Genomic DNA, 23,748 nt, shown 5'->3' with positions numbered 1-23,748 from the left:
GTTTTTTAACTGGCTGTTCAGTACAGCACCGTTTCCGTACAGCTGAACGTTCCAGAACGTAAAAACATACTGTTGTTTCCACTTTATTGATTTACTAAATAACCAATAGACGACTACATGGGCGTGGATTCGCGACAGCGTTTACGGGAATTGACAAGACGCTTGCTTGGAAGACTCACCGCCGAGACTTAGCAACTTCATTGCACAGGATTTAAAACCCGTATCGATGATACATGCTCAAAAACATCATCATAATAGGATAATATAAGTAGCCTACACTGATATTGGGCCGTTCTGGAAGAGAAAGTTATTTTTTTCAGACATTCGTGGACGGCATAAAGTAATAGACATAGGTGAGTTTCATTATGGGGCGTTTCATCATAAGTTATTGTCACTGGTCTACTGTAAGTACTGTAATACTGTAAGTAAAGATGTTTATATTCAGATTTCCCTTAATTAACATACTCCGAGTTTAACATTGTGCTTTTTGAAGATACACGTGGATTTAAATATGAACAATATATTTTGTATGATTTTGTACTTTTTCACCTCTACTTTCAGGTAGCCTATGATTTTGGATTAATCGGGTTTTAAATATATGAGCTAAAATTACATCAATGTCACTATTACATATTATGCACTTATTAAAGCCATATAGTAGCCTACTATGGCTATATTTTCATCCTCTTAACATTTAATATGATCTTCTTTAGTGAATGCCTCGAAACAAGGCAATGGACATGGGCAGGCAGCTGTTGGTAAAGATGCAGAGGACGAGGAAGGGCAAGTTCACGCCAATCCCTGTATTACCACAGGGCCTCGAGGTCCACTTCTACCTGCAAGACTCTCACCAGCTGGAGTTTCTCCGGGGTTGTTACACTGCTGAGGAGCTGTGCAGAGAGGCAGCCAAGAAGTGTGGTGAGTCTGAGTCAGTGTTACATACAAAAAATATATATATATTTATTTTTATTTCACCTTTATTTAACCAGGTAGGCTAGTTGAGAACAAGTTCTCATTTGCAACTGCGGCCTGGCCAAGATAAAGCATAGCAGTGTGAACAGACAACACAGAGTTACACATGGAGTAAACAATTAACAAGTCAATAACACAGTAGAAAGGAAAAAAAAGTCTATATACACTGTGTGCAAAAGGCATGAGGAGGTAGGCGAATAATTACAATTTTGCAGATTAACACTGGAGTGATAAATGATCAGATGGTCAAGTACAGGTAGAGATATAGGTGTGCAAAAGAGCAGAAAAGTAAATAAATAAAAACAGTGTGGGGATGAGGTAGGTAAAAATGGGTGGGCTATTTACCGATAGACTATGTCCAGCTGCAGCGATCGGTTAGCTGCTCAGATAGCAGATGTTTGAAGTTGGTGAGGGAGATAAAAGTCTCCAACTTCAGCGATTTTTGTAATTCGTTCCAGTCACAGGCAGCAGAGAACTGGAACAAAAGGCGGCCAAATGCGGTGTTGGCTTTAGGGAAGATCAGTGAGATACACCTGCTGGAGCACGTGCTACGGGTGGGTGTTGCCATCGTGACCAGTGAACTGAGATAAGGTGGAGCTTTACCTAGCATGGACTTGTAGATGACCTGGAGCCAGTGGGTCTGGCGACGAATATGTAGCGAGGGCCAGCCGACTAGAGCATACAGGTCGCAGTGGTGGGTGGTATAAGGTGCTTTAGTGACAAAATGGATGGCACTGTGATAAACTGCATCCAGTTTGCTGAGTAGAGTGTTGGAAGCTATTTTGTAGATGACATCGCCGAAGTCGAGGATCGGTAGGATAGTCAGTTTTACTAGGGTAAGTTTGGCGGCGTGAGTAAAGGAGGCTTTGTTGCGGAATAGAAAGCCGACTCTAGATTTGATTTTCGATTGGAGATGTTTGATATGAGTCTGGAAGGAGAGTTTACAGTCTAGCCAGACACCTAGGTACTTATAGATGTCCACATATTCAAGGTCGGAGCCATCCAGGGTGGTGATGCTAGTCGGGCGTGCGGGTGCAGGCAGCGAACGGTTGAAAATCATGCATTTGGTTTTATTAGCGTTTAAGAGTTGGAGGCCACGGAAGGAGTGTTGTATGGCATTGAAGCTCGTTTGGAGGTTAGATAGCACAGTGTCCAAGGACAGGCCGGAAGTATACAGAAGCATAATATATGGACATTAATACAGAATCATGTTTTATATCCCCCCTCTTTGTTCACTCTTTCTATACTGCTCCAAAAAAATAAAGGGAACACTAAAATAACACATCCTAGATCTGAATGTATGAAATATTTTTATTAAATACTTTTTTCTTTACATAGTTGAATGTGCTGACAACAAAATCACACAAAAAAATATCAATGGGAAACAAATTTATCAACCCATGGAGGTCTGGATTTAGAGTCACACTCGAAATTAAAGTGGAAAACCACACTACAGGCTGATCCAACTTTGATGTAATGTCCTTAAAACAAGTCAAAATGAGGATCAGTAGTGTGTGTGGCCTCCACGTGCCTGTATGACCTCCCTACAACGCCTGGGCATGCTCCTGATGAGGTGGCGAATGGTCTCCTGAGGGATCTCCTCCCAGACCTGGACTAAAGCATCCCCCAACTCCTGGACAGTCCGTGGTGCAACGTGGCGTTGGTGGATGGAGCGAGACATGATGTCCCAGATGTGCTCAATTGGATTCAGGTCTGGGGAACGGGCGGGCCAGTCCATAGCATCAATGCCTTCCTCTTGCAGGAACTGCTGACACACTCCAGCCACATGAGGTCTAGCATTGTCTTGCATTGTCTTGCATTAGGAGGAACCCAGGGCCAACCGCACCAGCATATGGTCTCACAAGGGGTGTGAGGATCTCATCTCGGTACCTAATGGCAGTCAGGCTACCTCTGGCGAGCACATGGAGGGCTGTGCGGCCCCCCAAAGAAATGCCACCCCACACCATGACTGACCCACCGCCAAACCGGTCATGCTGGAGGATGTTGCAGGCAGCAGAACGTTCTCCACGGCGTCTCCAGACTCCGTCATGTGCTCAGTGTGAACCTGCTTTCATCTGTGAAGAGCACAGGGCGCCAGTGGCGAATTTGCCAATCTTGGTGTTCTCTGGCAAATGCCAAACGTCCTGCACAACCCCCACCTGTGATGTCGGGCCCTCATACCACCCTCATGGAGTCTGTTTCTGACCATTTGAGCAGACACATGCGCATTTGTGGCCTGCTGGAGGTCATTTTGCAGGGCTCTGGCAGTGCTCCTCCTTGCACAAAGGCGGAGGTAGTGGTCCTGCTGCTGGGTTGTTGCCCTCCTACGGCCTCCTCCCAGTCTCCTGATGTACTGGCCTGTCTCCTGGTTGCGCCTCCATGCTCTGGACACTACGCTGACAGACACAGCAAACCTTCTTGCCACATCTCGCATTGATGTGCCATCCTGGATGAGCTGTACTACCTGAGCCACTTGTGTGGGTTGTAGACTCCGTCTCATGCTACCACTAGAGTGAAAGCACCGCCAGCATTCAAAAGTGACCAAAACATCAGCCATGAAGCATAGGAACTGAGAAGTGGTCTGTGGTCTCCACCTGCAGAACCACTCCTTTATTGGGGGTGTCTTGCTAATTGCCTATAATTTCCACCTGTTGTCTATTCCATTTGCACAACAGCATGTGAAATTTATTGTCAATCAGTGTTGCTTCCTAAGTGGACAGTTTGATTTCACAGAAGTGTGATTTACTTCAAATCAAATGTATTTATATAGCCCTTCGTACATCAGCTGATATCTCAAAGTGCTGTACAGAAACTCAGCCTAAAACCCCAAACAGCAAGCAATGCAGGTGTAGAAGCTTGGAGTTACATTGTGTTGTTTAAGTGTTCCCTTTATTTTTTTGAGCAGTGTATTTTTCTCTCTATTTCGCCCTCTCTGTCTCTTGCTCTCTCTCACACACAAACCCCTCTCGCACTGTAAACTCTCTTAGACCAAAAGTCTTACTAAGATCTCTCACTCAGACTCAAACTCCAAGTCTTCTTTTCCCCCTCCTGAGTTGCTCATCTGAATGTGTGTTATGGATAATGAATATGAAAGGTAGCAACTTGCTGGTTCTTTGTTGAGGGAAATCATATCTCTCTCTTTTTAGGCATTTCACCTCTTTGCTTCAATCTGTTTGCCTTGTATGAGGAGGGCATGAACATCTGGTACCCTCCCAATCACACCTTCAAAATCGAGGAGAGCACCTGCTTAAAGCTCCACTATCGCATGAGGTAAGCCTAAGGATATGTTGCTCCTCAGTTTGTCACAAATATTGAAGGAAAGAAGCAGAGGTAACCATTTTTGATTGCAGCAGCACTTTGGTCTGCAAATTCGCAAACTTGAGATAAAAATAACTTTCCTACAAAACTTCATACTGACATTGAAATACCCCTGTCTCTTTATCCAGGTTCTACTTCACCAACTGGCATGGTGCGAATGACAATGTGCCACGTGTTTGCAGACATGCCCTCAAGAGAAAGAACGGCAATGGGCCGAAGACCGAATCAGGGGGTACGGCACTCCTTGAGGCTGCCTCACTGAAGTATCTGTTCGCCCAGGTATAATTTTGCACAAAAAAAACGTTAAAACAGTTGTATCCTCAAATGTAGAATTCTAGCATATTCAATCATATATCCTGATTCATGTGTTTGTGCATTGGCTTTTCCCAGGGTCAGCATGACTTCCTGAAGGGGCGGGCCGCAGTGCGTAACCCTCAGAATGAAGAGGAGGCTCACTGTATTGAGAATGAGTGCCTGGGGGTGGCAGTGTTGTCTATCACACACAATGCCTTGGAGAAGAACATCGTCAACCCATATTTAGCAGGACAGATCAGGTAACTAATCGTCACTCACAAAGAGGTTCAAAATTAAGCTGGTGTTACTGTCTTGCTGTCGGTTTACCATCTTTCTTATACACACTCATGCACACACACACACATACACCCCGACTCAACCAAATCTCTTTCCATCCCACCCAGCTATAAGAAATACATCCCAGAGAGCATGAACCAAATCATCAAGCAGCGGAACTTCCTGACACGACTCCGCATCTCCCGGGTGTTTCAGCATTTCCTTAACGAGTTCAACAACAAGACAGTGAAGAGCAACAAAGTCAACATCCATGACATCAAGGTCAAATACTTGGCTACGCTGGAGACTTTGACCTGTGGGTTCGGCTGTGAGGTGTGTAGCTAGATGTATTACAGTACCCATAATGCACTGCGTAACCATGCTTGCAGACACGCTATTAATTAAAGAAAGAATGGCACTGGGCCAAAGACGGAACCAGGTGGTACTCTAAAAGTCTGTGTAAAGTACTGTATGTGTAGCTAACATAATGGTATCCTGTCTCATTACAAGATGTATAAGCCTGAAGTGCTACGTGTTACTGACAGCGAAGGGGAGATCGAAGGAACACCCACTTCCTGTAACCAGGGTCAGCCCACCCAGTACCAAGTCCTTGTGTCTGGAAATACAGGGATCAAGTGGCGGAGGAAGCAACAGAATGTGAGTATAGTATTTTGTAGTTTAGAATGTGTAAATTATGGCATACATTGTATCATTATTATCTAAATGTCATCTGATATGTTGTTCATAAAGAGATAAAAACATTTAATGTTCATCTCAGAATGCATGGACTGCCAAAGAGAAGAAAAAATCAAAAAAGTACAAAACCGACATCAACTGGAAGAACAAACCAGCTCAAGACTTTTCGAATGACTGGAAAACCTTCTCTGATTTCTATGAGATTACACACATCAACATCAAGGGCTCCACAGTCACTGTCCACAAGCAGGACAACAAAAAGATGGTAAAGTTTAATTGGTTTAAAGGTGCAATATGCAGAAATTGCCATATCCTGGTTGCTAAAATTGTAATAGTTTGCCTAATTTCAGTTAATGTGACAAAACAAAGCAATGTATAGTGTAGAGAATCATTGTACCATCTAAACCGATGTGAATATATATTTTCAATGACGAAAGATATTGTATTTTCAGCTGTTTGAAGCTGGTGTACAAAACTGAAAGCAAAAGAGTCAAAAACGAAATTTAAGAACAGGAATCATTGAATTTGATGGGGTCTCCCAAAAAGTTACATATTGCAGGTTTAAGCTTCAGAGGAAACTTAAACATTCAATCACGCTGAATATCTGAGTGAGCAATCTTGAATGAGACTCCGTCAGTGTATACTCTATTACCCATTTTCTCTTTCATATTGGACATGCACTGTCCATGCATTGTCATTAGTTGTCGCTCTATCTCCACCACAGGAACTGAGCCTGGGTTTCCATGCAGAGGCATTGTCTTTTGCCACCCTCGTTGATGGATACTTCCGTCTGACAGTGGATGCACATCACTTCCTGTGTACAGATGTGGCCCCTCCCTCTGTGGTACAGAACCTGCAGGAAGGCTGTCATGGTCCAATCAGGTGAGCTTAAATATTCCCATTCATTGGTTAGAGAAAATGTAAATATTCATAAAATACAACATTTTTGTTAAACTGTCAATTTGTCAGATTATACAGATATCTTGGTCAGTAATCACATTTCCATCCACAGTTTTTATGCGAGTAAGGTCACATCATATAGATTTTAAAAAATCACGACAGCCGTGTTGGAAATAGGAAGTTTCGGTCAATTTTATAATTTCTGACAGATCATTTGTTTGTTTGACATGGTATGATCATATCGAAGTGAACTTGAGTCACGCGATGATATGGTGTGTGGTTCTCTCACTATAACTCGGGAAACCATGCAATTTATTCAGCTACAGATTAAATCAATTATGATGAACTTCACAGGGTGGTGAAAGTGCACAGTGATGAGCTTGATGCACCTTTCCTTCCAATCAATATTGAGGGTCTTATTCTGGTGACATGATGATCGATGCTTGTCTGACATTTAACAAATACAAATATTCTCGCTCTTATCCATAATTATCTCATCATGTAGACTATCTGTACAGACTACCTGCACTGTATCTGTGATCTGTTGGTTAAAGCACACATGCCAAGACCAGAGTAGGCACATTTACTATTTAACAGAACAATTTTTGTGACCACTATTGGTCGAGTGGAAAATGAAGAAAAAAAACGTTCAATTTTTATTCAGTCCATGAAAACGTAAGTGAAAAAGTACATTTTCTGTGCACTACTTCACTGATTTCTGTGCACTGATTGTTATTCGCAACAGGTCCGTTTGGTGGAAACCCACCACTGGTTGGAAAATGCGCATATTTTAGAATATTCGGATGAAAATCTGTCGCCAATTGGTTGGAAACCTAGCTAGTGATACAGTAATACTGCTATACTAGTGTAGAACTGAGTTGATCCACCCCTTTTCCCATGATGTAATTTGGCCCCTCCCCCTCCAGCATGGACTACACCTCCCACAAGCTGCGTCAGGAGGGCAGGGAGGAGGGCATGTATGTGCTGCGCTGGAGCTGCATCGACTATGACCACATCATCCTGACTGTCAAATGCAATGAAGTACAGTACCACTTCCACCATCTGCCTCACCCACAGTCATTTAGACATGTATACAGCCACTCTCATTTTCAGACAATGATACATTTGAACATTTTTGTGAGGCTTTCTCACTTTTAAAAACCTGGCGGCGCTATCATGTTAGTGACTATCTTGTTAGTCACCATTATTTGACTGAACTGAATTGTGACAATTTGTTGCTGTAAAATGGTCTGTGTTAAATAAATTGGCTCGATTACTCTCTATACTTGTTCTCCTCTTCTTGGCTCTCCTGCTGTAGGTGGACCAGACCGATAGCCATCCGTACCGTAGCTTTAAGATCGAGGTGGGGCCGGAAGGCTACGGCCTGAGTGGTACAGCCCTGAGGCAGCCCTCTCTCAGGGAGCTGATGGAACAGCTGATTGGCCAGAGACTTAGCACAGACGGAGTCTTCTTCCAGCTCCGCAAGGCCTGCCCTCCGCAGCCCAGAGGTATGGTATGATACCTTGCCCCAATACTACACAAACTTAGAAAAAAAGGTGCTATCTAGAACCTAAAAGAGTTCTTCGGCTGTCCCCAAACAAGAACCCTTTTTGGTTCCATGAACAACTCTCATTCCACAGAGGGTTCTACATGTATCCCAAAAGGGTTTTCTACCTGTAACCAAAAAAAGGGTTCTATATGGAATCAAAAAAAAAAAATCTAACTTTTTTCTAAAGTGTATCACCTAATCCCTGACCATGGTCCTGCCCAGAGGTTTGGCACCTTATGCCATAAAATACACCAGACCTGAATGTGTTATTCTCTTCATACCACTATCAAACAGGAAATGTTGCTCAGTAACAGTGTTTTTCCTGAATTCGGCAGCTCTGTCGCCTGTTCTCACGTCAGAGGGAGAAGATTGGTGTGTGTGTCTATATTGTTTCCCATTTCAGTTTTTTTTTATTTGTTTCAGAAATGTCTAACCTGCTACTAGTGACAAAGAGAGATGCAGAGCCGATGTACCCCGTACAGAGTCATGTCATCTTCCACAAGATCCTCAACGAGGACATAGTGCAGGTGTGTGTGTGTGCGCGCTTGTATATGTGGTTGTGTGTGTCTGTCTGCTTGTGTGGATTTGAATGTGCTTGTGTGTTTGCATGTTAGCCTTTACTATGTGTTTACAGTATGTTTGTGTGCACAGGATGCCCTACACTGACAATACTACTTTTTAAATTTAATTTCCTTCGATCTACAAATAATGCTATTCTGTCCATAACCGTGTCTTGTGTCTCTCATATGTCTATATAGGAGGAGCACTTGGGCTGTGGCACCAGAACTAACATCTATGCTGGCAAATTTAAGATAAAGAGTGAGGAAGAGAAGGATGTGTGGGGTTCCCAAACCTACCACGAGGTGAAAGTGGTCCTGAAAGTGCTAGGGTCCCAACACAAAGACATCTCTATGGTGAGAACACACACATACTGTATAAACAAAAATTGGCTTTGTAAATTAATGTGATTGGCATACACATTAACCTTTTATTGCAGTGGGCTAAATCAGGGTCACACAGAGTGTTTCTTGGTAGTCTTTAACAAATCTACTTTTGTTTCAAAGTATACACATCACACTCATGGTTATGGGCTTAGAAAATAAGAAGACGGCTCTACCATGTCAGGTATAGAGTTGAAATGTACTACATTTTGAGTTTACGTCCCAATATTACACTTTTATATACATCACAGAAGACTGAAATATAACAAAACCGTTTGACATAGAAACAGGATTTTGGGCTTAAAAAAAATATATATAATGTTTATTAATTATGAAAAATATGAATAACATTCCACCCATGAGGCTAGTAGGTCATTTGACTGCAGGAAAGGGCTACCCCACACACACACCGCTCCTCCCTCCACCACCCATGTCTGACCTTGTGACTTCTCCTTTTGACTCTGACCTTTGACACTGAGCTCTTTCCGTTAGACTTTATTTGAAACGGTCAGTATGATGCGTCAAGTGTCCCATCAACACATCACTCTGCTGCACGGTGTCTGTGTTCGCAACCATGACAGTAAGTCATCCTTCCTTCCTCTTATTTTGAATCTTAAACTGAGACTCTGCGATATGCCACAAGCCGCAGGAAGAACCTAAGTTAATGCAGATGAGCGCCATGCAAGACTATGTACTCGCATATCTGTGCATGTTCATGTGTACCCTTCACACTCCGACAACATGATATCGGCACGACAACAACTAGGGAGAAGTTTACACTCCGCTTCACGCTCTTAGTTGTTGTGGAAGTTGATACCCGATACTGCTGATTAGTTTGCATCACTGAAGGTTAGGACATAGATTGTCTGCATATACCGTATATTGTGGAAAATGTCTCTGACAGCAAAATAATAATTTTTTACATTTTTATTAAGTTGCAACCTACTCATACTTTTCTATCTGAAATAGGCTAGACTTTTTTTGAACCTCTAACTGTGTGTGTGTGTGTGTGTATGTCGCTGTTCAGATATCATTGTGGAGGAGCATGTGACGCTGGGTCCTCTGGATATGTTCATGCGGGGACATCGTCTTGAACTCAGCGCCTCCTGGAAGTACCAGGTGGCCAAACAACTGACCGGCGCCCTCAGCTACCTGGTGATATGTGATGAGACGAGACACAGTTGCGATTTGACACTACAGGGCCAAACCGAGCTGTACTGGGCTGCCCTGATGGGGGGAAAAAACAGCATAGACCAGCATAAATGTCAAGCCTGTCCATGCTGGTCAAGCTGGTCTGACCAGCATGGTCTCGCTGGTTAGGCTGGCTGAATAGCTGGTCAAGCAGGTGATTCTGGTGACCAACTCATGCTGGTATGCTGATGACCAGCTTATGCTGGTGATGCTGGTGACCAAGCTGTTCTATGTTGGTCAATCTGGTCTGCAAAAGCACACCCATCATTATCGTATTTCCCAGATTGCTCTATTGCGATTGTTTTAATTGTTTGTTTCAATATCTGTGTTTTTGCATGTTCATTGGTTGATAAATTAATTGATGAATTAATCTTATGCTACACAAAGATAAATAATGGCCATTTTTCTAAACTAATCCAATCTGTTAGTTGACTTGTTGACCCCATTATTGAAATGGTTGTTCCAGTTTAGGTTGTCTCATTTATTCATTGTTCTAACACTGGCAGTCATTCTGAATGCCATTGTGGGTGAATACAAGTTAAAATTGTTGGACATCCCCACTCTGACTGGATAGGAATTGAACATCACTTTGCAAGCCAGCATGTGACTTTACCAGCGTCGAAAACACAATGAAAGCTGGTCACCAGCAAAATCTCAGCGAAGGCTGGTCACCTGCGAAAACACAGTGAAGGCACAAGAAGAAGAAAAAAAGAAGGCTGGTCACCAGCATGACCAGCCTATGCTGGTCTATGCAAAAAAGAAAATCAAAAATGGAGGCCTGGTTATGCATTCCCCATAGTTACAGTTACTGGAACCGTGGTAGAAAGGACAATGTGAACAGAAAATACCAGAGACGGTCCAGTATGATTCAGGTTGACCCCATAGTATGAATCGGGCATAGAAATGTGCCATTATAATAACATTGCATTCTATAATCTAATGTAGTGGTCTTGGAACTTGGTGCCAACCTGGACAATACAGTAGTAGTAGTTTGTCAAACTTGCATAGATCTATCTGGCTCTAGACCTGACTCTTCCCTTTGTTCCTGTCCCCTACAGGAGGATAAGAAGCTGGTCCATGGCTATGTGTGTGCTAAGAACGTCCTAGTGGAGCGGGATGGCCTAGAGGGAGAGACTGGGCCCTTCATCAAACTGAGTAGCCCTGGGGTCTCCATCTCCACACTCAACATACAAGGTGTGTGTGTGGTGTGTGTGTCTCTGTGTGTGTGCGTCTCTCCCCCCCCAGCTGACAAGGCTGTGTTGTATTACAGAGTGTGTGGAGAGGATCCCATGGATCGCCCCAGAGTGTGTGAGGAACAGCCAGGCCCAGAGTGTTGCGGTGGATAAGTGGGGATTTGGCACCACACTGTGGGAGATCTGCCATGAGGGAGTTGCTCCTCTCAAGGACAAGAAACTCATAGAGGTACACCCACACTTCCCCTGATAAGACAGTGAGCAACACAATCTCTCACTCACAACCACCCCCAGACTCCTGCAACATAGCCTAACTATTCTTTTTTTTTAAAGTGTCCTTCATTTACCTAGGAGAGATATCTATTTCAGAGGGGAGGTCTTGAGTTATTTCATTGAATACACCTAGCATATCACTTAGAAGCAAGGTATTGGAACAGTCTTGGTTCTGATCCATCTCCTCTCTTTCTCTTTGTGAGAAGAAGGAGATGTTTTACTCAGCCCAGTGTTCCCTGGTGACCCCAGACTGCCCTCAGCTGGCTGAGCTCATCACCAAGTGCATGAACTACGACCCCAAGAGGAGGCCCTTCTTCAGGGCCATTGTCAGGGACCTCACCGGGGTGGCCGAGCAGAGTAAGAGGACAAACCTTTTTATCTGTCTCTGTTGTTATTATCACCTGCATGTGTATGTGCATGTGTGCACCTGTGTTTACATAGGGTAATACATAGGGTTATCTCTGTGTGGCCCTTCCCCCAGACCCAGTCCTGCCACCTGGTAGGATGCCCATCCAGGAAGTGGACCCCACTGTGTTTGATACGAGGTTCCTCAGGAAAATTGATAACCTGGGAGAGGTAGGGACTCTCTTAATACATGTATACTTTACTTTTGTGGTGCTTGTCCCCATTTTAAAGGGGCAATCTGTGATTGGTACGTACATTTTTTTTTAAACTTTTTAAAATTATAGCCATTGATTCGTGAAGAATATATCTTATATTTAATTTAACTAGGCAAGTCAGTTGCCTACCGGGGAACAGTGGGTTAACTGCCTTGTTTAGGGGCAGAACGAAAGAACACCTTGTCAGCTTTGGGATTCGATCGAGAAACCCAACGCTCTAACCACAAGGCTACCTGCCACCCCAATGCTTCCTTGAGCTTAGTTTCATTGTCTTACCCCATCAGAACCCAAAATATGAGTGGCAAGGTGACCGCTTAGTTTTTTGCATCCTAGTAATACCCATGTAATGTGACGATTGAGGTATGTAATTGTGTGTGTGGTATGCATATGAACTGTACTTGTTTGGGTTAATATGTGCTCTAGAATTGCTCTTGTGTTGTGTGTGTCTACTGTGCAGGGTCACTTTGGTAAGGTGGAGCTGTGTCAGTATGACCCCCATGGGGATGGCCGAGGGGAGCTGGTGGCGGTCAAGTCTCTGAAGCCAAACAGCAAAGGCCAGCTGCCCTGCCACCTGAGAAGAGAGATAGATACCATGAGAGAACTGTACCACCACAACATTGTCAAATACAAAGGAGTGTGTAGCGAGGAGGGTGAGGAGGGCAAATGTCGTGGAAATTTCCTCTATTTACCAAATCATAAGTGCAAACCACAACACAAGTCAGAGTTAGTTATCAAAGTCCATCTTTAATTTAACCCTGTGACTCTCAGATCAATTCAGTGTCTATCAATGAATTCTCTGAGAGACCCCTCTACATTGCAACTGAGATCCTTTAATAGCAAAGATCCACCCCCCCGTAGACGACATGACAAACCACAGGTCTTAGGAACTTCCACAAAGAGAAGACTTTACTTCAGAGAGGAGTATCCCCTAGCCAGACAGAGTTGGCTATAAATTATCGTTCAGTTTGGTCCTAAACAAAGCTCTTATTTCGTCCTTGGTACAAAATGGTACCAAGACATTACCCCCACCCTATGAAATATATCAAATTGTCATTTAGATACAATCAATTCTAAATACAACCAATCCTGGACAAGCTCACAGAGAGGAGAGTGACTGGCACAGACAGACACAGTGGAGCAAAATATATGTTTACACATGATGACACCTTGACCTCTCCCCTCTCTGCGGCCCATTCAACTTAGTCTTGACATAGAACAGATACTGCAACCCTGCCACAGTATTATACAAAAATAACATTCTGATGAGAAGTAACTTACAAACATATGATGAATATAAAACATCTTACCTATGTTACCAACAAATTCGGATTATTCGCCAACACAATGCATGCACTCCTACATACACACCTAAATGTATACTGTATGTAAATATACAATACACACACACTTGTGTGAACATCGTGTTTCTTTGTCTAGGTGGGAGGACCACCAAGCTGATTATGGAGTACCTGCCAGCGGGGAGCCTGAAGGACTACCTTCCCAAAAGAAAACACCAGACTGACCTCAAGAGACTTCTCAACTACGCCCTCCAGATCTGCCAGGTATTGTAGTATGGATCTTTATTAATAACCCCCAAAATTGAATTTCATTGTTTTAACTAGCCCCTATAGGTATTTATGTATGTACTGCGGTTTCTGATTATGGAGAGAGTTGGACATTCTAAAGCATTGCAGTCCTTGTTTATATACACTTTCTGCTACTTCCAAAGAAATGAACATCGTCGGTAACTGTGGCTAGTACTATATGGGAAAGTTGTGTTGGAATGTTTGAACTACTCCTAGAAACCACAAGACTGCCAGGTAAAAAGCTATAAAAGTATACAAACTATAAAAACAAGTGAAAATGTGTGTGTGTGTGTGTGTGTCTCTCAGGGAATGGATTACTTGGGATCCCAGCGGTTCATCCACCGGGATTTGGCGGCCAGGAACGTTCTGGTGGAGAACGAGAGCACAGTGAAGATCGCAGACTTTGGCCTGACCAAGAGCATGAAGGAGGACAAGAGTTACTACACTGTCAAAGAGGACACCGAAAGCCCTGTGTTCTGGTGAGAAACATAGAAATAGAATGACAAGGCCAGGTCCCAGAACTTAACTTTATGGTTCACTCCCAAAACAAAGAGATAAGGTCACATGCCATTTAAAAGCCTGGAAGCCAGTCTATTGTTGCTATCTGTGATGGATCAGATTAAAACCTCTAATGATCTTGACAGGTTGGGGCTCATTGTATTGATAAGTAGATACCAAACGGAAGAAATCAAACTGAAAAAAGGGAGGGACTACCTCAACTTGAACAATAAGAAATGCTTATCTCCAGGTTTTTTTTAAAAACATTTTGCTACAGTATGTGTTGCCTTGTAGGTATGCTCCTGAGTGCCTGGTGGGCTCTAAGTTCTACCCTGCGTCTGACGTGTGGTCTTTCGGAGTGACCCTCTATGAGTTGATGACCTACTGCGAGTCAAGCAGCAGTCCTGAGCCGGTAAAGAACTTTCTCTCTGTGTTTACCTCACTTCACTATGAAAATAGTTTCATACAAATTTGTTAAACTTTATTGATTTGACAAAACACTAGGAGTCAGACATTTTAACATTTACTGTATCTGATGTCTTCGTTCATCAAGCTAGCCCTGCATTGTCGGAACTAGAAGCACAAGCATTTCGCTACACTCGCATTAACATCTGCTAACCATGTGTATGTGACAAATACAATTTGATTTGATTTGATTTATGGGATCAAATTATTCTGCAATTCAATACTCTGACCTTTCTCCCTAAATGTGCACTTCATGGATTTTAAAGAAAATGACTAGAGTAAGAAATATGGAGGAAACTCCTTCCCCAAGCTTGCACCAATCCAATCATTTTAAATGCATGGGAAGAAGTGCATGAGTATATACTTTGAGAGAAAAGACTTGGGTGTAGGTACGGCCATCTGTTTTGGTTTTGATCATGTGACATGGTTGTTCACAGGTATTTTTGAAGTTGCTTTGTCCAAGCGAGGGTAAGATGACTCTCACCCGATTGGTGGAATTTCTGATAGACGGCAAGAGGCTGCCATGTCCACCTCGCTGCCCAGACACGGTAAGAGAACTCCGGGAAGTGGTGTCATCTGTTCACCAAGGCTGTAGTCTTTCCTTCTCTTTCATCTGAAAGCTAAAGCTCCGGGATGAGGTTTTCCCGAGGTACAGGTTTAGGATCAGCTTCCGATCCCCCAATCCTAAGCTTAACCATTAGTGGGGAAAATGCTAAATAGACCTAAGATCAGCGTCTAAGGGCAACTTCGCTCCAAACTAAGGATAATAGTACCCTTTCTAAATACACATTCAGTAGTGTTATTCTATACTTAAACTATCCTCAATAGGAATGAGTGGGAATAGAACATCCTGCACATCCGATGGTTCCGAGCAGGTGCTGGGCTATCAAAGTCAATGTTTACAGCATTCACTCACTGCTGTAGAATGCAGAGAAAAATGGGGCAATTAAAGAGGGTGCTATGAAATGAATGTCAAAACTTAGTTTTATTTGCCCTGTCATTACACATTATCTAGAATGAATCATTAGATTGTTCTCTACAATATTATAACCTTAATATACTTATACTTGACTGTTGATTTAAATAGAAACTTTACTATTTAGAGGTGCTTCTGCTGGTTGGACCAATCAAAATCAACGTGATACCGTCATAATTTTTACCTCCAGATCCTTCACTTTCATTGCCTATGACCACGATCAATCTGCATTGAGAGGGGTCGTTTCTATGGCGATTTAAAGGGAAAGACTAAATTAATGGCTTCTGGTTGGGATATGTATGTGTCGTCCCCACAGTGACCATACATACACATCCCAATCAGAAGCCATGGATTACAGACAACATCCGCACTGAGCTAAAGACAAGAGCTGCCGCTTTCAAGGAGCGGGACACTAATCTGGACGCTTAGAAGTAATCCTACTACACCGGCTCTGATGCTCATCGGATGTGGCAGGACTTGCAAACTATTACCGATTACAAAGGGAAACCCAGCCATGAGCTGACCAGTGACGCAAGCCTACCAAATGAGCTAAATGCCTTCTATACTCGATTTGAGGCAAGCAACACTGAACCATGCATGAGAGCACCAGCTGTTCCGAACGACTGTGGTCACGCTCTCTGTAGCTGATGTCAGTAAGACCTTTTAAACGTGTCAACATTCACAAGGCCGCAGGGCCAGACGGATTACCAGGACTCCATACTCAGAATGCTCTGATCAACTGGCAAGTGTCTTCACTGACATTTTCATCTCTACCTGACCGAGTCTGTAATATCTTCATGATTTGAAAAGCGCACCATAGTCCCTGTGCTCAAGAACACCAAGGTAACCTGCCTAAATGACTATCACCCTGTAGCAAAGAAGAGCTTTGAAAGGCTGGTCATGGTTCACATCAACAGCATCCTCCCGGATATCCTAGACCCACTCCAATTCGCATACCGCCCCAACAGATCCACAGATGACACAATCTCCATTGCACTCCACACTGCCCTTTCCCACCTGGACAAAAGCAACACCTACGTGAGAATCTTGTTTGCTGACTACAGCTCAGCGTTCAACACCATAGTGCCCTCAAAGCTCATCACTAAGCTAAGGACCCTGGGACTAAACACCTCCCCCTGCAATTGAATCCTGGACTTCCTGACAGGCTGCCCCCAGGTGGTAAGGTTAGGCAACAACCCATCTGCCACGCTAATCCTCAACACGGAGGCCCCTCAGGGGTGCGTGCTTAGTCCCCTCCTGTACTCCCTGTTCTCTCACACACACACACACACACACACAACTGCGATGGATCATTGGGGATCATTCAATATTCCCTTTCTTTTGCTGTTCTGTGAAATCATCTCATGTGAAGAGTCAACTCATTTTTATTAAAGTTAAATTTGTGACTAAATTGTTTTTTATATTTATATTGGAAGGATTTGCAATTGTCTACTTATGATAAGGTAAAAGGTTTATGTTTCTGTCTCCATATGATATGGTAAATATATCCAATGCATTAAAACATCTCCATTTTGTAACGGCCGTCGTCGGTGGAAGAAGGTGAGGACCAAGGTGCAGCGTGGTATGTGTCCATATTTATTAAATGAACACGGAAATAACAAAATAACAAAGAGAAATGACCGAAAACAGCCAGAAAACAATCACCCACGAAACACAATAGAAAACAGGCTACCTAAATATGGTTCTCAATCAGGGACAACGATTGACAGCTGCCGCTGATTGAGAACTATTCCAGGCCAAACACAGAAATAGCAAATCATAGAAAAACTAACATAGACAACCCACCCAACTCACGCCCTGACCATACTAAAACAAAGACAATCAAATAACTAAGGTCAGAACGTGACAGTACCCCCCCCCCCCAAGGTGCGGACTCCAGCCGCAAAACCTAAACCTATATGGGAGGGTCTGGGTGGGTGTCTGTCCGCGGTGTCGGCTCTGGCGCAGGACGTGGACCCCACTCCACCATAGTCCTTCTCCGCCTCTTTACCCGCCTCCGTGGCCTCTAACGCGGCAACCCTCGCCGCCGACCTCTGACAGTCAGGAGACTCCGGCAGCTCCGGAGCGAAGGGCGATTCTGGCAGCTCCTGGTTGACGGACGGCTCTGGCGGCTGACTGGCGGCTCCTGGCTAAACTGGCGGCTGCTGGCGGCACCTGGCTGACTGGCGGCTCTGGCGGCACCTTTCTGACTGGCGGCTCCTGGCTGACTGGCGGCACCTGGTTGACCGGCGGCTCTAGCAGCTCCTGGCTGACCGGCGACTCTGGCAGCTCCTGACTGGCGGGCGGCTCTGGCAGCTCAGGACAGGCGGACGGCTCTGGCAGCTCAGGACAGGCGGGCGACTCTGGCAGCTCAGGACAGGCGGGCGACTCTGGCAGCTCAGGACAGGACGGGCGACTCTGGCAGAGCTGGACAGGCGGGAGCACCTGTAGGAAGGAGACAGAGAGACAGCCTAGTGCGGGGGATGCCACCAGGGGGGCTGGTGCTTGGAGGTGGCACCGGATAGACCGGACCATGAACGAGCACTGGAGCTCTCGAGCACCGAGCCTGCCCAAACTTACCTGGTTGAATGATCCCCGTAGCCAGGCCAGTGCGGTGGAATAGCCCGCACTGGGCTGTGCTGGCGAACCGGGGACACCATGCGTAAGGCTGGTGCCATGTACCCCGGCCCGAGGAGATGCACTGGAAACCAGATGCGCTTAGCCGGCTTCATGGCACCTGGCTCGATGCCCACTCTAGCCCGGCCGATACGAGGCGCTGCTATGTATCGCACCGAGCTACGCCTGCGCACCGGGGACACCGTGGCTGTGGCCTACCCAGTTTGATCTCAAGTTCCATAAATTATTCAATATGCATTTTTATTTGTATTTATTTTATTACATTGTTAAAAAAAGATTTCTATGGGTAATTGTAATATAATGTAACAAAAATAGTTCGCGACAATCAAGATGGCTTCTAGTTACATAAAAAACAAAAAAATGTATATGGTGGTTTACCTGAACAACCTGGCAATGTCACGTGGCTAAACCTTGTAGAGCTAGCAAACTCTGCCACGTTAGCTTACTCGAATTGACTCACCAGCTCAGGTCATTTAGTAGTTTTAGTAGTTTTATGGCAAACCAAATGTTTTTCAAAAAAAGACATCTGGAGGAAAAGGATTGTGTCACGCCCTGACCATAGAGAGCCTTTTTATTCTCTATTTTGGTTAGGTTGGGGTGTGACTAGTGGGGGGTGTTCCTATCTAGGTTGTTTCTTTCTATGTTGGCCTGGTATGGTTCCCAATCAGAGGCAGCTGTTTATCGTCGTCTTTGATTGGGGATCATATTTAGGCAGCCATTTCCCCACTGTGTTTTATGGGATCTTGTTTGTGTGTAGTTGCCTGTGAGCACTCCATGACTTCACTTTTTCATTTGCTGTTTATTGTTTTTGTGAGTTTCATCTGATTAAACATGTGGAACTCTACGTACGGTGCGCCTTGGTCCGTTAATTCATTAGACGATCGTGACAGAAGATCCCACCACACCAGGACCAAGCAGCGTGCCCAGGAGGAGATGGCATCCAGGGGGAGACTTTGATAAAGTTCTCAAGCTAACTGAAGAGATGATGATTAAGCATGATATTAGTCATTGGGATGTGAGCGCATCACGGCAGCGAAAACTGCCTGTAAAATTGGCAGACAGTGTAGTCACATCTTCATTAAGGAAAACATCCAGCATCAAGAGTGACAGTGAGCCGAGGCAACTTTGGAACAATATTCTAGACAGACAACTGAGTTAAACTCAAGATTTCAAGAAGACCAATATGGGATCATGCAAGCGGAAGCCTCCTTTTCCAAAGAATCCCAAACCTGCGGCCTTAAAGAGCAGCTGAAGACCTTGTGCGATCATTATGCAATATCAATTGAGGATGCTGAATTCACTGTTTTTATTCAGCAGTTGAGTTGCAAAATTAACATGGGAAAGAGTGACTTTTCATCCATAATGAGTGTACTTGACAGCTGCCCTGATGATATTTTACATAATATAAACTGTTAAAGATCATTGTCACAATTCCAATGACATCATGCAGTGTGGAGAGACTTTTCTCAACAACAACTAGGATAAAACAATCGTCTTCGCACATCAATGACAAGCGCCCGGCTGAACCACTTCAGTTTGCTGTCTTTTGAGTGTGAACTGACAGATACATTGGATTATGATGAAATCATCACCATATTCAACTCAAAGCCTCGCCGTCTGCGCCTTGTGATGTAGGTCAGGCCTTATGATGCATCTACTAAAGGTAAGGAACCTTTTTATAGTACTACTGCCCGCCGTGGTATAAATTGTAACATCAAATATAGGCTTGTTTGCCCATCGATATTAAAGTGCGCCTGAAGATTGAGTTTTTATGTTGTTGGTAACTGGTCTAATGTTACCATCTTATTTTAATATGCTGGGATAGGTAACTATTTGTATATGTAACAAAGTTGCGCCAATTACTATGCACTAGTATAAAACGATTGTATTAAGAAATAATATATGGTGCACAAAATAAATGTAATAAATAAGTAGAAAAAATGCTTATCCAAACTTTTCTTAGGCCTATCCAAAAAACAAAAAAAAGTCTGGCTACGCCACTGGTGTAATGATCATGCTGCTTAATCAGCTTCTTGATATGCCACACCTGTCAGGTGGATGGATTATCTTGGCAAAGGAGAAATGCTCACTAACAAGGATGTAAACAAATTTGTGCAAAACATTTGAGAGAAATAAGCTGGAAATTTGTACAATACATACAATACTAGCAATACAAACAGATTGTCATAGCTAGCCACCACGCATAAAATGCAGTAGTATAAATCTGTAAGTAGCTAAAGCTAACCAACTAGGTTCATTGTTAGCTAGCGAGCAATCAAGTTAAGGTTCGCTAGCTAGCTAACAATACATAATACACAATACATACTCTTTAACTTGCAATGAAAACGACTTTCTGCCTAAATTAGAAACTTATGATATCTGAAAATGCAGCTAGACTTACCCATATACATGGAGGAACACTTCATGGCAGAACCCCTTTAACGAAGTAAGACGTCCTGTGTCTTTTTGTTTGTACAGCATGTTTGGCCCGTTGTGACAAGTCACTCCGGTTCACACTGACCGTGTGCAGAAAGTAGTCCATCACAACTTTTCCCCACTCATTGTCGATAGTGCCTGCTAAATTCAGGGCAGCAATGTTGTTGAGAGCAGTAGCAACGCTTTTGCAGTTTTACATGGCTAACATATCTTTCAAAAAAGCTTCAGTAGCAAGGATTATCTACTTACTGAGCAGCTCATGTTATAGACAGAAGCATGCCACATGGCAGACCAATCTGAACCCATCTCTCGGCATGTCCAGCCCATCCATTATCTCAGCCAATCATGGCTAGCGTGAAGGTTCCTGTACTTTTCCGTGGCTAAACCAACTAGGCTTGTAATTTAACAATTATATTCTTATTTACAGATGGCATACAAGTTCGTTATTAAGGCACATGAAAGTTCACATGTTCCCGAAGGCATTTCTGTCAAACGCATTTTGATGGAGATAATTGTTTTTCAAATGCCTCTACTGTGAAGGAGTTACGTGTGACATACTCATACATATCTCTCTCCCTTTCTTTGTGCGTGTGTGTGTGTGTGTGTGTGCACAGGTGTACTCTCTGATGAGGAGGTGTTGGGAGTTTGACCCGGCGAACAGGATCCAGTTCAAAGGCCTGATCACAGAGCTGGAGATGCTGCTGGACGAGAGACACAGAGGAGATAGACTGGCTGTCTGAACTGCTAGAGCTCACACATAGATGGAAATATACAATAATATAATATACACTGAGTATACCAAAACATTAGGAACACCTTCCTACTATTGAGTTGCTCCCCCCACCCCTTTTTGCCCCCAGAACAGCATCAATTCGTCGGGGCATGGACCCTGCAAGGTGTCGAAAGTGTTCCACAGGGATGCTGGCCTATGTTGACTCCAATGCTTCCCAAAGTTGTGTCAAGTTGTGTGGATGTCCTTTGGGTGGTGGATCATTCTTGATACACCCGGAAAACAACAGGTTCTGCTTGAAAAACCCAGCGTTGCAGTTCTTGACACAAACCGGTGGGCCTGGCACCTACTACCATACACCGTTCAAAGGCACTTACATTTCTTGCACATCACCCTCCGAATGGCACAAATACCCAATCCATGTCTCAAGGCTTAAAAATAATTATTTAACCTTTCTCCTTCCCTTCATCTACAATGTTTGAAGGGGATTTAACAAGTGACATCAGTAAGGAATCATAGCTTTCACCTGGATTCACCTGGTCAGTCTGTCGTGGAAAGAGCAGCTGTTTTTAATGTTTTGAACACAGTGTGAATGCCATTTAGCAAACGCATCTGTCCAAATAGACGGATGGATGGATGAAAAGGCTGACAGACAGTATAATGTCAGTTAACAGAAAAGACAGACGCATGTTAGCACAGATGGACTGACAGACAGACTGACATGGACTACTACAGACATAAAAATAGAACGTAATCTAGCACAGACAAACCGGTCAACATACACATGCACCGACAGACCAACACACAGAAAGACGTTAACCATCACTGACAGACAGAAAGACACATAGAAAGCACAGAAGAACAAAAGCTACATTTCTTTACAATACAGAAAGAAATTGCCCAGATGTGGGCTTGATGTATATACTTTTCCACATACTGTACATATACAGTAACTCAAACGTATTCTGACCTTCAAATGCATGCTGCTGTCATTCACTATGTTCTTTAGTAGTATTTGTTTCTTTCTTTTTACAAGCTATTGATACACATTGTAAGTTAAATAGGACACTTTTGGATAACTGAGTTAGTTCATTTTGTAAGGATGAAAGACTTTTTTTTAGCCGGTGTCAGAAGTGTAACCAATGATGTATATAAACCCTGGATTGCTGATGCTATGCATTGGCCAATTAGAGGCTTTGAAGCCACCGGTTGGGTATATTGGCACTCTCCAGAAGAAGCAGTCCTTCATAGGAATTCTATAGTATTTCAATTAATTGCATGTATTTAAGTACTTTTCTTGTTGTATCGGGACATTAACATTTGTATGTTGAGCTCAGATAATATACTTAAAAAGTATGCATCAACTTGTCTGTAATAGAATAAATGTGGCAACAAATTTATTCTATAGCTTCCAAGCTATTTTTTACAATGGTGGGGGAGTGCCCCCTATCAGTCTTCTAGTGTGTATATATACATTATTGGGCTCTACACAGGTGCAAGATTTGGAGTGTTGCAAAAAAGGGAGGGCTCCTTATAATACGCTCCGGCAGTCAACATGCTATTTACTACCTGAGACACACTGTATCATTCCTTCCGCAGCTGTGGGGGTAGTGTTTGTCGCTTGGTTCCTTGACCTAATCTGTAGGCTACAGAGGCTATTCATCATCACAGTAGCCCATTTTGCATTGAAATATATTCTCAGTGACTGTTCAAACAGTAAACCACACGACAAGAATCCACCCCAAAAGGCATTTTAGTTTAGAAGTAATAACTATTGATTCAGGCTATTGCGAAATGGTAGAACCTGCTGTAGTCAACTAGCTAGCCATGTGCATTTTTCTCTATTACCAAAACATGATGTTCTATTTTTAGCTGATATGGGAATGAATACACAAGCAGCATATCAAACTGGGATAATGTTTTAGGTTACACCGGCAAGTATACAAATATTTAGGGCATAGGGCATATTTTTTAAAATTATAAATCTGATTATTTCACATGGAGATGTGGGAAGGTAAAAAGGCAAGCTAGCTTGAAATGTTTTAGCCAGGCTAAAGCCAGCTAGCCATGCTGCCAGCTAGCTACTACTAGCAAGGGAAGGCAATAGTTCCTTGCCTTCACAAAATGGAAAGACTAAAATATTAAAACTTTGCTATTGCCCCCTAGTCAATGGGAGTGGAACCGGTGAGGATATCAT

The 23,748-nt window shown here is 43.5% G+C and overlaps 1 protein-coding gene across 2 annotated transcripts; it reads left to right on the top strand.

The window, feature by feature from the left end:
• Positions 1-126: 126 nt before the first annotated feature.
• Positions 127-22,951, top strand: LOC115114115 (tyrosine-protein kinase JAK1-like). 2 transcript variants are annotated; one of them, XM_029642109.2, is made up of 25 exons: positions 127-353; positions 714-918; positions 4,119-4,242; positions 4,419-4,569; positions 4,681-4,844; positions 4,989-5,193; positions 5,371-5,517; positions 5,639-5,821; positions 6,281-6,438; positions 7,383-7,497; positions 7,775-7,964; positions 8,429-8,532; positions 8,764-8,919; positions 9,439-9,526; positions 9,974-10,065; positions 11,196-11,331; positions 11,408-11,559; positions 11,810-11,960; positions 12,085-12,179; positions 12,681-12,873; positions 13,661-13,785; positions 14,116-14,288; positions 14,602-14,719; positions 15,210-15,320; positions 21,436-22,951. In XM_029642109.2, exons 2-25 carry the CDS (start codon positions 717-719, stop codon positions 21,559-21,561), a joined length of 3,459 nt encoding a protein of 1,152 aa, XP_029497969.1. In that variant the 5' UTR covers positions 127-353; positions 714-716; the 3' UTR covers positions 21,562-22,951. The 2 variants fall into 2 exon arrangements, with proteins under 2 accessions (XP_029497969.1, XP_029497968.1); XM_029642108.2 differs by having other exon boundaries at positions 9,974-10,101.
• Positions 22,952-23,748: the final 797 nt, after the last annotated feature.

This window comes from Oncorhynchus nerka, linkage group LG9b (assembly GCF_034236695.1).
Source record: "Oncorhynchus nerka isolate Pitt River linkage group LG9b, Oner_Uvic_2.0, whole genome shotgun sequence".
NCBI lineage: Eukaryota > Metazoa > Chordata > Actinopteri > Salmoniformes > Salmonidae > Oncorhynchus > Oncorhynchus nerka.
Note: the sequence above shows the minus strand (reverse complement) of the source record. Positions and strands in the feature narration are given on the sequence as shown.